At 37.1% G+C, this 12,747-nt stretch overlaps 1 protein-coding gene across 1 annotated transcript in view; it reads right to left on the bottom strand.

The window, feature by feature from the left end:
• The window catches only part of MIGA1 (mitoguardin 1), a 74,577-nt gene that overhangs the window by 5,713 nt on the left and 56,117 nt on the right, over positions 1–12,747 (bottom strand). Inside the window, exons 9-15 of the mRNA XM_006186994.3 lie at positions 10,349–10,467; positions 10,039–10,111; positions 9,273–9,359; positions 7,875–7,973; positions 4,877–5,011; positions 3,664–3,717; positions 1,063–1,179 (exon numbers count right to left, since the gene is read on the bottom strand). Coding sequence (XP_006187056.1) covers positions 1,063–1,179; positions 3,664–3,717; positions 4,877–5,011; positions 7,875–7,973; positions 9,273–9,359; positions 10,039–10,111; positions 10,349–10,467 — 684 coding nt within the window. The remainder of the gene's footprint in view (positions 1–1,062; positions 1,180–3,663; positions 3,718–4,876; positions 5,012–7,874; positions 7,974–9,272; positions 9,360–10,038; positions 10,112–10,348; positions 10,468–12,747) is intronic.

The following is a 12,747-nucleotide window of genomic DNA, read 5'->3' as shown; positions in this document are numbered from 1 at the left end:
ATCACTAAGAAGGCATACTTCACAGATTTCACTGGGTTTTATATCTGGAAGAGTACTGGCAATCATGCTGTCTAGTCCCCTCACTTTATAGATGAAGAAAAGGAGAATACAGCATGATTTGCCCGCAGTCAGACTGCTCAACAATGGTAGCCTTAATTCCCAGTCAAACTCTCCGACTAAACACACACCTTACGTTTGGGAGGTCAAGTAAATTTATCAAAAATTAGTGAGTTTTAAATGACAATAAAATAAACATTTCCTAAAGTGCTACATTAACAGCACATAAACAAAACAATTTAATTTTTAAATGAAGGACATAGTGAAACATCCAAACTTGCAAACACCAAAAACTTCCAAATTCGGGGGGGAGGGCATAGCTCAAGTGGTAGAGGGCAATGCTTAGCATGCACGAGGTCCTGAGTTCAATCCCCAGCACCTCCCTCTAATTAATAAATAAATAAGTAAACCTAATTACCCCCACGAAAAAACTTTCAAATTCATCTTTGATTATGTTTACTTTTATTTGCTCCTTGAAACTCAGCCTAAAGTCAAGACTATTAAATACTGAGATTTTTCTTGGCAGTGTGCCAGGCAGAAACTTCTGCAGCATGCTACAATTTGTGTTTTGATAAACTTAAGCTGCTGACACTGAGATTCAGTTTTAAACTCCCATGTTATTTCTCACAACTAGGATTTTATCATTCATATTACCTTGAACCAGAACTTATTTCCAAATTGCCACATATGTGATAGAGACAGATATTATTTGTTTTATAATTTCACAAGTGTCCAGGCATGATGAACTGTCTACAGCAGCTTGTGTTATTCTGTAACACATTTGAGAACACAGACCACTGCAGAAGGAAGACACAAGGCGGAGGGACTTGTTCAATTTTCTCCAGGATAAAGCATCAAGTCGATATAATACTGTTCTACTAGCATGGGTGACTTTTATAACTTTACCTTTAAATAACATTCTTTTTTCTGCAAAAGCAAAAACAGAATAAAACCTTATCTATTTTTTAGTTTAGAAAAGAGAAATGATTAAATGACTGAACATACCTTAAAGAAGCAACATAAATCATAGAGAGAATTTCTAGGACCCAAAAAGCCCCAGGCTAGGACAGGGCTGATGTGCTCACAGATGGCATAAAAATGGGCAAAAAATCCATCCGGGATCTGTTGGGACATAAAGGAGAATAGAGTTATTTTTATCTTCTTGCATTCGCTTTCTTATTGATCATATGACCAGCTCCTTTTGAGGACAGACCAAGGGTTGATGATAAGCCAGCCTAATAAGAAAGTTAATAGACTTACAAGTAACTTTTAGAGTCACAGAATGCTTTGTGTAAATTTCATATCCTAGCCAACACTTTCAATGTACTGAAAACATTATTTCTTCAAGGCATTTTCAACTCATGAAATACTTCATAAAAAAGCAAGCACATAAGTGCTATAATCAAGCAATAACAAGAATGCTACAATGTTCCTTAGCAGTATAATTTTTAGGATTAATGAGACTACCACGGTTTCAGCTAGCTTAGTAGAATTTAAGAAATTCTACTCAATCACTTAATTAGATTATCTGAAAAAGACTAAAATGAATTTTAAATGATTAAGCACAAAAATACACTTGCTAGAATCCTAACTTTTAGTTAAGGAACCAGATGTTACTGAAGCATTTAATTATATAATTGCCCCTTCTTGTGAAAGAGTAATACATACAGTTATGATTTAGAAAACTCGTAGCTTATTAATAACTTTCTTAATTCCCCTTGTTAAATAGCATTCTGAGGGGCCTGTCGTATACTGTCTACTGGGGATAAGTGCGCCTTAAGATTCTGACTCTCGGAGGGGTTATTTTCTATTTTACAAGCTCCAAGACATCTTCTAAACCTCAATTAAAACATACATTATGGGGGAGAGGGGATAGCTCAGGGGTAGAGCACATGCTTAGCATGCATGAGGTCCTGGGTTCAATCCCCAGTCTCTCCATTAAAAACAAATAAATAAAAACCTAATTATCTACCCCCCCAAAACAAAATGCCTACAAGTCTGTTCCTTAGCCCTAAACCACTTGTTCCCTAGTGTTTGTCCAATGTCAGAGTTTCTAATCATCATCTGAGGAGCTTGTTTATTTATTTATTTTACTGAAGTACAGCCAGTTTACAATGTTGTGTCAGTTTTCTGGTGTACAGTATAATGTTTCAATCATACATGTACATACACATACTCCTTTTCATATTCTTTTCCATTATAAGTTACTACAAGATATTGAATATAGTTCCCTGTGCTATACAGCAGAAACTTTCGTTTATCTATTTTACATATAGTAATTAGTATCTGTAAATCCCAAACTCCCAATTTATCCCTTCCCACCCTCTTCCCTTGGTAACCATAAGTTTCTTTTCTATGTCTGTGAGTGTGTTTCTGTTTTGTAAATAAGTTCATTTGTATCATTTATTTAGATTCTTGGGGAGCTTGTTTAAAACACAGGGCCCTTGGAATCATTTTTTAATACAATTTTTAAAGGTTCCATTCCATTTACAGTTATTACAAATATTGGCTATATTCCCTGTGTTGTACAATATATTTTTGTGTAACATCTTTTAAACAAGAATTATTCAAATATATGGCCTTCAGAATTATATTTTATATATTATATAACAATTATATAACAAGCACCTTCTGCAGATGCTGTGAGGACTATGCTGGGGAAACACTGCACTGGGCAATACTATCTCGAAGTAATAAGGATAAGACTTAGAAATATGGATATGATAACATACTATAGGTCAGTGGGCAAAAAATAATAACAACATTTGCATAATACACTATGCCAAGCACAGTTCTAAGCATCTTATGTTTAATCCTCTAAAAACCCCATGAGGTAGGTATTATGCTCTTTTTTAGAGATGAGGAAACTAAAGCATAGAGAGGTTAAGGAACTTGCCCAAGGGCATGGGTGGTACGTGGCATTTGAAATCAGACAGTCTCACTCCAGAGTCCATGCCCCGTACCATAGGAGTGCACGGTGAGAGCAGGGTGCAGTGGGTGAGATGGGCCGGAGGGTCTGGAGCTTGGGGGCAGGACACAAACTCTGAGATGTTTTTTGATAGGTGCTTGCAGTTGAATAAAGCAGCTAAGGTGGGAGGGTATAGCTCAAATGGTAGAGCGTACGCCTAGCATGAATGAGGTCCTGGGTTCAGTTCCCAGTACCTCCAGTAAAAAAAAAAAAAAAAAAAAAAAAAATCTAATAATGAATAAAGCAGCTATAAGAATCAAATCATCATTTTTCAGTTGGGTTACATGAAGTGGAATCCACTATATTAAACAATTTTTTAATCTTAAAATATCATTAAATTAAAAAAAGAAGAACACCTCTACTAGAGCTGGTTCCAACTGCAGCCCACTTCCCTGTAGCAGGGAGCAGCAGAGCTCCCATGCACGCTCAGTACTTGTTACACTGAACTCTATAAAATGTCAAGAAGAGGGAGAAGGACTTCAAAACCAAGAAGCCAAGCTGGTCCCAAGCAGGTCACTCATCTAGCTCAAGGCTGTGTGCTTGTGGGCTGTGTCTCCACCTGAGAACGGAATCGGATGTTTCTTTGACAGGAGCCTCAAATTACTATACAAGGACGCCCAACACATAATGAATTTTACCTTCATCTGTTGCCTTTTCTGTTTCAACACTGACCAGCAACTTGAAGCCACAGCCTAAATGTATACAGAAGAGAAAAAGCAAGATTTAAATTTATTAACTATATAAACTTTCCATTTAGAAAAGAGCGACTTTTATTAGAAAGGCAACATTTAAAGGTCTAAAATGTGTAAGACATTAACTACTAAAAAGAACTAGTCTATGTTCCTTCTGTTGTTTGTAAGCATTAATGAAAAGGTGTTTATAAATTTTAAAATTAAATACAAAACCATTAGAAGAAAAAGGCTGAACTCTGGTGCCAAGAACTTGGTGATTATAGTTCAAACAATATTTTTCTTCAATAACAGTCCTGCTGGAAATAGTTGTGAGTAGACCCAATATTTTCACTCAAATTAAGAAACAGAACCATAATGACAGGGACAAAAACACCCAAGTAGATTCTGAAGAAACCTGACCCTACTCTAGCAGGACCCAACTTTGATCAGGTCACTTTCCCAAATCAGTTACAGAAATGGAGAACATGTACCTTTTATGGTTAAAACATACTTTGAGGGAGAAGTGGATTTATTAAAAATGCTTCAAAGTACAATAGCAGGAATTTCCAAAGTAACTGTGAAATAGCAAACCAAAACACTTTTTAAAAAGGCATTCAAACTTCATAATGAATCTCACCTACTCTGAGGTACACACTTAAGCCCAACAACAACAGACGTTAGAGATCTGAACGTGAAACACAACAGAAACTGAAAACATTCAAAATACAGAATATCGTTTACACCTGTTTTATTTTCGTACATGCCCCTATTTTTTTCTGCCCTAATTTTTGGTAGTATTTGGGAATAAGAATCTATTATTTTCCTCCAAAAATAAATATATTTCTTTTCATTGAAACTGCTATATTGCAGTGTAGTCACAGAGCCATTTCAGTTACAGACAGTTTTTGGTTAGGCCTGAACTGGTATAAAGCCTGAGGGTTTTCTTCTGAAGAAATACTGGGTCCTCAGGGTGAAGGCAGGGACTGACAGAAGAGCCAAAAGGCAAATTTCATCTGAAGATGTTACATATCATACACATCTGATCGCAGTATCAAAGAATGAGCTCAGTTTCCACTCAGGTCATTCTATGGACCATATATATATATGTCTTATTTATCTTTCCAATTCTGACTATTTCTCATCAAATTTAAATGGTTGAGAAAGGTAAACCACCACTTACGGTTTCTTTGAAGGAGGAGTTTAGCCAGCGATTATTTACTACATTCTGTATGGATGTGGGTGGGTTTTCTAAATCTTCAAAGGAATCCATCAATATAAAATCCAGAACAACATCATAAAAATTGAGATTTTTCACCTGCATTAAATTATGAGTTAAAACAGAGATTAATACTACATAGAGCTGAAATAAAGTCTGAGGTAAGGCTTCATACATTATAAGAGCAGGGTGTTTTCAGTGGAATCAGATTGTATCTCCGACCAAAAAAGAGGAAGGGAAGAGGCAACTATGGAAACAACACACCACCAGAAGCTACAATTCACATGACGGCTGCTCCTTCCCAGATGCCATCAGGTGAAGTGAACCTCTCCCCCAACTCCATCCTGGGAGTCCTCTGTTCGTGCTTTCATTACGGTATCCACAACGCTCACTGTTCGCTGTCACTTAGTTACTGGTCTATCTGCCTGTCTTCCCCACCACATCACGACCCTCTCGCCCTTCCATTCATTCACGCATTGGCGTAGTCCAGTACCGCATTCATGCATGCTGTGCTGGACGACATGCTGTACCGGGTGCTCAGGCTTCCCCAGTACGCAGACTAGATGCTTAGAGTTTATTGGGGAAAATAGACAGCAATAAATAATCCCACAAATACACAATTACAAACTGTGATAAGCACAGTAAAAGCAAGAGTACAGGGTATCGTGAGAGTTTATAATAGAGCTTCCAATCTAGACTGAATGTCAGTGGGGGCGTTCTTCAGGGAGTGAGGCACGCCAGGTACAAGAAATACGTCGTCAGAGCCTGTAAGGTAAAAAAGAACACAGTGGCGTTGAACCAAAGGTCACTGGAAGTGTGCTGGAGCTCTCTGCAGCAGGGAGCAGGGCCAGCAGCTGGAGACAGGGAGGAAGGGCCCGCTCCTGCAGAGTTTATGGCCCACGTTAATGCTTTTGGATTTTATCCTCACTGTAGTGACGGGGGGTAGTGGTGGTGGGGGGGATGGACGATCAGATCTGTTTTATTTTATGTTTTCTTCTGGTTTTAATGAGGTACAGCTGACATACGGCACTGTATAAGCTTAAGGTGTACAACATCAAGATCTGATTTACAAACATGAAATGATCACCACAGTAAGTTCAGTGAACATCATTTCATATCGATACAACATTAAAGAACTAGAAAAAACCTTTTTCCTTGTGACGAGAACTCAGAATTTACTCTCTTAACAACTTTCATGATAGCATACAGCAGAGTTAACCACCTTTACCATGTTCTACATTGCATCTCTAGTATTTACTTACCTTGTAAGTGGGCGTTTATACTTCATGCCCTCTTTCATCTGATCCCCCCCCCCCTCTGGTAGCCACGAATCTGATTTCTTTTTCTATGAATTTGTTTGTTTTTGAAGTGTAATTGACATACAACACTATGTTAGTTCCTGGTATACAACATAGCAAGCCCATATTTCCATACACTTCAAAATCATTAACGTGAGAAGTCTAGTTGCCATCTGTCACCATATAAAGACACTAATTATTGACTATATTCCCCACACTGTATATTATACATTTATTTTATTTATTTTGTAAGTGAAAGTCTATACCTCTTAATCCCCCTCACCTATTCTCCTCCCTCACCCCCCTCACCTCTGGCAACCACCTGTCTGTTCTCTGTGTTTACGACACTGTTTTTGTTTAGTTATGTTTGTTCATTTGTTTTGTTTTTTAGATTCTATACATAAGTGAAATTACACAGTAGTTGTCTTTCTCTGATTTATTTCACTTAGCATAATACCCTCTAGGTCCATCAATGTTGTCACAAATGGCCAGATTTCATTCTTTTTTATGGCTGAGTAATATTCAGATTTGTGCTTTTTAAAGACCGTTTGGCAGGGATATGGCATAGAGAGCAGGAAGGGGGAATGCAGGCGGGCAGCGGTGGCAAGGAATCAGGGATGCAAACCCCCTGAGGCAGTCCAGGGAGAGACAACAGTTACTCAGACTACGTTGGGGCTGGCACGAATAAAGAAAAAACTGAGAGATATTTAGGAGTTAAATTAACAGAACTTGGGGATGAATATGATAAGGTGGGCGAGGACCAGGAAGGTGTAAAGGATGAGTCCCAGGTTTCTGGCCTGCACAATGGAGCAGGGTGCTGCTTCCTTCACCGACTGAGTGTACACCAGAGAAGGAAAGATTATGCCTCTGTTTCCATATCTACTGTCTTCTCTGTCTAGAAAGACTTTCAGCCCCTTGCAAACTCATTCTTTAAACTTCCGTTAAGACAAAATATCCCAGGCTCATCATGTACCTCCCCTCTCCCAGTGTGAAATCAGCCATTTTCCCAAGGAGCCCTAGTTCCTCCAGTGGAGAGTGGTACTCAGAAGCCAAGATCTGTGTGCGAGAATCATTTCTTTTGAGGTGTTGCTGCTCCCAGACCCTCTCAGTGAATAGAGCCAGGAAATATATGTATGTCTACGTATATACAAACTTGTATTTATTTCTGTATCATCTATCCAGCTATCCATCTACCGTATGATACTGTCAACTATGAATTCACACTGACAGCTTCAATTCCAATCCCAGCTCTTTATACCTCCCTCACCTGACAGTGAAAAACCTGGCGCTGATTATTCTCAACATACTTGGTTATTGTTTGACCCTGTGTATGGAGCCAATCCCCCAGCCCCACTGAGGTGCTGCTGTCCTGTTTGAAACCAGCTGTGCACAGGCTGCCACTACCGCCCTGCTAGGGCCTGTTCATTGACTTGTGGACGGAAGACAGGAGGGAGGGAAGGAATGAAGGGCTTCTTAAAAAAACATTATTTTCAACTATTGCCCCAATGTATAAAGACTGTGGTTGCTCTGACTGTGTCATAATGACCACCACACAATTGGTTCCACTGTCATTTAACAAGGACAAGGAAACAGCGGCCTCAAATTACATAAATATCGTGTGTAAATAACTAAGGGGAATAAATACTATAAAAATTTGAACTTACTCCTCTAGCAGCAAGTTCCATTTCAGTACTATCCCAGTGATCAGTCTGCTCTAAAAAATAGATCATTTCATCAAAAACATCTTCAAACTTCTTCGGATTCTGCAGAAGAAAACACACTTTAACCCTAAACGCAACTTTAAAACAAGGCTCAATACTACAAAGTAAATAAGCTACTCTTCAAGTAAGTTTATTAGATCTTCATTCTGGAGGTAACTGAACCAAAACACATTCTCAGTGTATGCCACATTCATTTGGTTTCATATTTTGTTGATCCAACTTCTGAAGAAGCCAAGACTAAGAACGTAAGTAAAACGTTTCATAAGCAAAATATATATGCCTGTGTAGGTCAGTCCTTAGGGTGAACAGATACTATGTGATGCTTTTGATGTAGTTCTACTCCTTTTGGAAGAATTCTAGTTCAAATCAGTGGGTTTATCTGCCTTGGGAAGGCCAAGAAAGCAACATAAGAATTACACTGGGAATTGCAAATGGTTAATATCACCCTACATTTATTTTGCACTTAAAAACAAATTGCTTTCCCATTTATCATATATTGAATCACTATAAGAACTCTTTGAAATAAGATACCATAAACGTAATTCCATTATACAAATGAGAGAACTGAGGTTGAAAGGTTGGGTCTGAAAATCAGGTGTTCAAATGGCTCAATGGCCTGTTTAGTTTTGTTTTTTCTCATCGTCTGGACACACCCTGCACAAAGGAAAGTGGTTCCTTACAGTCTTTATCAAGTTCTTGCCATTGCTTCTACTCATTCATTCCCATGAAGATGAGTAAGAGTAAGAGGCAGCTCGCTCACTTTGTATTTCCCTATTTCTTAGATCTGCACTATTTCCTGGAACTTTTTTACTGAACAGGATTGAGGCAGGTAAGAGAAGAGGTTATTAGAAATAATAATAGTGGTGGCTGTAGTAGCAGATCTGATGATAATTCTCACCATGACATTCACAGATTTCATAGCAAATTTGGAATCTTTTTTTTTTTTAATTTTTAATTTTATTTCATTTTCTTCCCCCCTTAATGGAGTCACTGGGGATTGAACCCAGGACCTCATACAAGCCAAGCACATGCTCTATCACTGAGCTATACCCCCCAGCCCCAGGAATAATTTATCAACTTGATCAAAACAGCATGAACTTTATACCTAGAAAATAAATCAACCCAAGTAGAAATCAATGGTCTTCGGGTTATTTATTTGCTTATTTATTTATTTATTTATTTGTGGGGAGTTATTTATTTATTTAATCTTTTAAAAAATTTTAATATATGAGCCTTCGCAACTACCTACAAAACATTCTCTCCTATTAAAAGTGTAATGTATTTTAATCTTCAGTTCAACTGAAACAACAGTAAAAAAACTTGCCAACAAAACAAGTTTACCTTTCGTGCTCTCACAATTAATGCTGATAAAATTTTCCTTCCACTTTCAGCAAGGAATATCCTGTTGGCTGTTTCTGAAAGAATTACCTGAAAAAATATCCATCCGCAAACAAAGAAAAAAAGAGACTGGTAATTAATTTGAATGGACAGTTGACGTTACAGCACATCTATGCATAAATAACCCTAATACAGTCAACGTATTGTATGTGGCACTATTTCAGCAAGAAAACCACAGAAAAAGTCCAAATTTACTAAAATAAAGAGTTCTTGAACCTATATTAATAAGAGAGTAAAGGGAGATAAATCTGAACTTAACAATATTAGAAAATCCAAAATAAACATTATATAGCTTCAAAACATAGAAAAATAAAGATAATTTTATTGTTAAATGACCCTATTTCATTTTAGGAAACCAATGATTTCACAACTGACTCAAATGAAAAATGTTAGAACACATACTAATTTATAAGAAAGAAGACTTCTATTTTAAGCAGCCATTTGAACACACACATCTCTAGCATCAAAACGTCCTGTTTGGCAGAATGTGGCAGACCTGGGAAGTCATAGGAGAAGACAATGACAAATGAAGACAAATGAAGGGAGAAAGCAGGCAGGAAAAATTAACTTGGAAGACTTTTTATTTGCCATTAGGAATAAGGATAATAGAAAGTAGAGAGCTGCTCTGCTTATATGCAGCTGGACTCTACAGCATGAGGGTGGGGATGAGTGGCTGGGTGAAGTCACTTAATGTAAAAAAAAAAAATACCTGAAAAGCCTGTCGAATACAGTGAAGTTTGGCAAGAAAATCACTGTCTCCTAGGCACTCCAACATTTCAGTTCTAAGTAATAAACGGGAAACAACTGTTAAACTGCATTCAGGATCAAGCAAGCCTACTACATATTTGGGCTCAGGACCTTCATAAAAAACACATGTCTTTTCAATACTGATAAAATATGTAAAAAAAAATTTTTGAGCCTAAAAACGTATTTCCCCTTTTTTCATAAACATTTTAAATAAATATCAGACCAACAAAGCAATAGTACCTTAATCCTTTTCATAAAGACAAACATGGTACCTAAGCACTCTTGAGTAAATTTTTCCTTCTTCAACTAAATGCATGGCTTCCTCGTAAAAAGGGCAGTGGCAAAGAGACTCCAGACTGTAGGTATGCCGCACTTCTCTGTGTTCTGCAAGCTAAGAATACAGTGGGTTAAAACAGACTACACTGATATAAGGAGAAAAACTAAAAGACAGAAAATAGGATCTTGCTAATATTACTATCTGGCTAATATACTCACTTTGATTAAACTGTGAAAGTAATTCAGTAAGATTTTATGGCTTATAAGATCTGAGTTCATTTTATTTCACTTTATTTTGTTGTTAAAAAAAAAAGAGTAAAACTTCATTAACAAGCTTAATTCATTTTGGATCCAACTACTTCAATTCACAGGATGCATGGAAAAGCAGTATCTTACAGTTCACCAACAAAAATAACTGTCTATCTTTTTTATTACAGCTACCCTAGTAGATGTGAAGTTGCTTAAATTTCTCTAACAACTAATAATGCTGAACATCTTTCATTTCCTTATTGGCCCTTGTATATCTTCTTTGAAAAAATATATATTCAAATCCTTGGCTCACTTTTAATTGGTTTATTTGTCCATGTATTGTTGGGTTGTAGGAGTTCTTTATATAGCCTGGATATAGGACCTTTATCAGATACATGATGTACAAATATTTTCTCCCATCCAGTCTTTTTACTTTTTTGCTGGTATCCTCTGAAGCACAAAAGTTTCTACTTTTGATAAATGACAATTACTCATTTTCCTCTTTTGTCTGTCTTAACTTTTTGTTTTATGCAGAACATCAAGGTCAGCCAGAGGTGAGAGGTTAGGGACTTCTAAGGTCTTTCCTAGACAGGTATAATAACCCTGCACATGCTTGTGGCTCTTCTAGATTCCCAAGAATATCCTGGAGCTTTTCCAAGCTCCCTATAAACACCTCATTGCCCAGTTTTTCCTTTTAAGTTTTGTGGTCAGCCCATCTTGTTAGTCCCACTGGTAACCCCAACCTCAGGCAACTGCACTGTTAAACAATTAGCACTAATTGTTTTCAACAAAAGCTCCAGGGACAGAAATTTTGCACAGAAGCAAGCTCTAAGTCAGGTCAAATAAACACAAATCCTGAGAATGGAGCTTTGCAGGGACCTGCCATACAGGTCAAATAGTGACAATTCTCTAGTGATGGGACTTTTGGGAAGCTCCAAAGCCATTTATTTTCTGCCAGGGGCGGCTGGTCCCCTGATTTTGACAGTTACCATAGTTGTGAGGCTGTTGGTTTTCAAGACTAACTGTGGAGAGAGGGATGGGAATAGAACAAACTAAAAATTCAAAGTTCACTGCTCTTACAGAGATTCAACCATTTTCTGAATAAATGCGCCTTGAATTTTTGCAAGCGTTTAATTTTCAGAGTTCTGAAAATTCTGATTTTGATGATTTTTGCCAGTGTTTTCCTTGCTTTTGTGGAGATCTCTGGAGGTTTTTACTCTACTATTCTGGAAGTGTTTCTCCATGCTGTAGTTCTGATCCTTCATGTGTACCCAGTGCTATGCTAAAGCTTTAACTTGATTATCTCATTTCTTTACAATCTCTCATAAAGTAGGTGGTCTTATTAACCACATTTTACAGATAAAGGAACAGAGATATAGAGCAGCAGGAACTTGCCCCAAGTCCCACAGCTAAATGGCAGAATTTAAAATTTATTCCAGAGCTTTTATGCACTTTTAAAACTCATTTATTTATTTTTTGTGGAGAGGTAATTAGGCTTACTTATTTATTTAGTTTTAGAGGAGGTGCTGGGGATTGAACCCAGGAACATGGGTATGCTAAGCATGCGCTCTGCCACTTGAGCTATACCCTCCCTGCCCTTTATGAACTTTTAAATACCAAACTATACATACCCTCCCATCAGCCTTATCCAAAAGTCCAAAGGAGAAGAAGTTTAAGCATTAGAAATATTTAGGATGGTATAAATATGCCTATTAGTCTACAGGCAAAAAAAAAAAAAAAGGTAAACAAAAATGACAATATCTGACATTATATATTGTTTGCTTTAAGTAATATTTCCCCTCATATATTAAGAAAAATGTATTACACAAAAGAGAAAGTGTTTTTGAGGTTAAAAAAAAAGCTAACACTTTAAAAAAATTACTTAGAATGGAAATTCTTTAAATATTAAATAGTTTAAAGTTTTGTGCCACTGTCAAAACAGAATCTATGGACACCTACCAGTAGAGAAAAATTCTGAGGAGGAAACTCTCTACACAAAATAATTTATACTAATAAGAAGTGAACAAATTCAACAATGAGAGATTCCAGAGTCAAGTCTTGATTTACTAGTCTATCTTGCTCATTTGTTGATTTGGCTTCAGTGATCACCAAATAAGTCTCCTGAAATAAGCTTGCAGCTGTGAAA

This window comes from Camelus ferus, chromosome 13 (genome assembly GCF_009834535.1).
Source record: "Camelus ferus isolate YT-003-E chromosome 13, BCGSAC_Cfer_1.0, whole genome shotgun sequence".
Lineage (NCBI taxonomy): Eukaryota > Metazoa > Chordata > Mammalia > Artiodactyla > Camelidae > Camelus > Camelus ferus.
The sequence above is the reverse complement of the archived record's forward strand: the minus strand, read 5'-3'. Positions and strand labels throughout refer to the sequence as shown.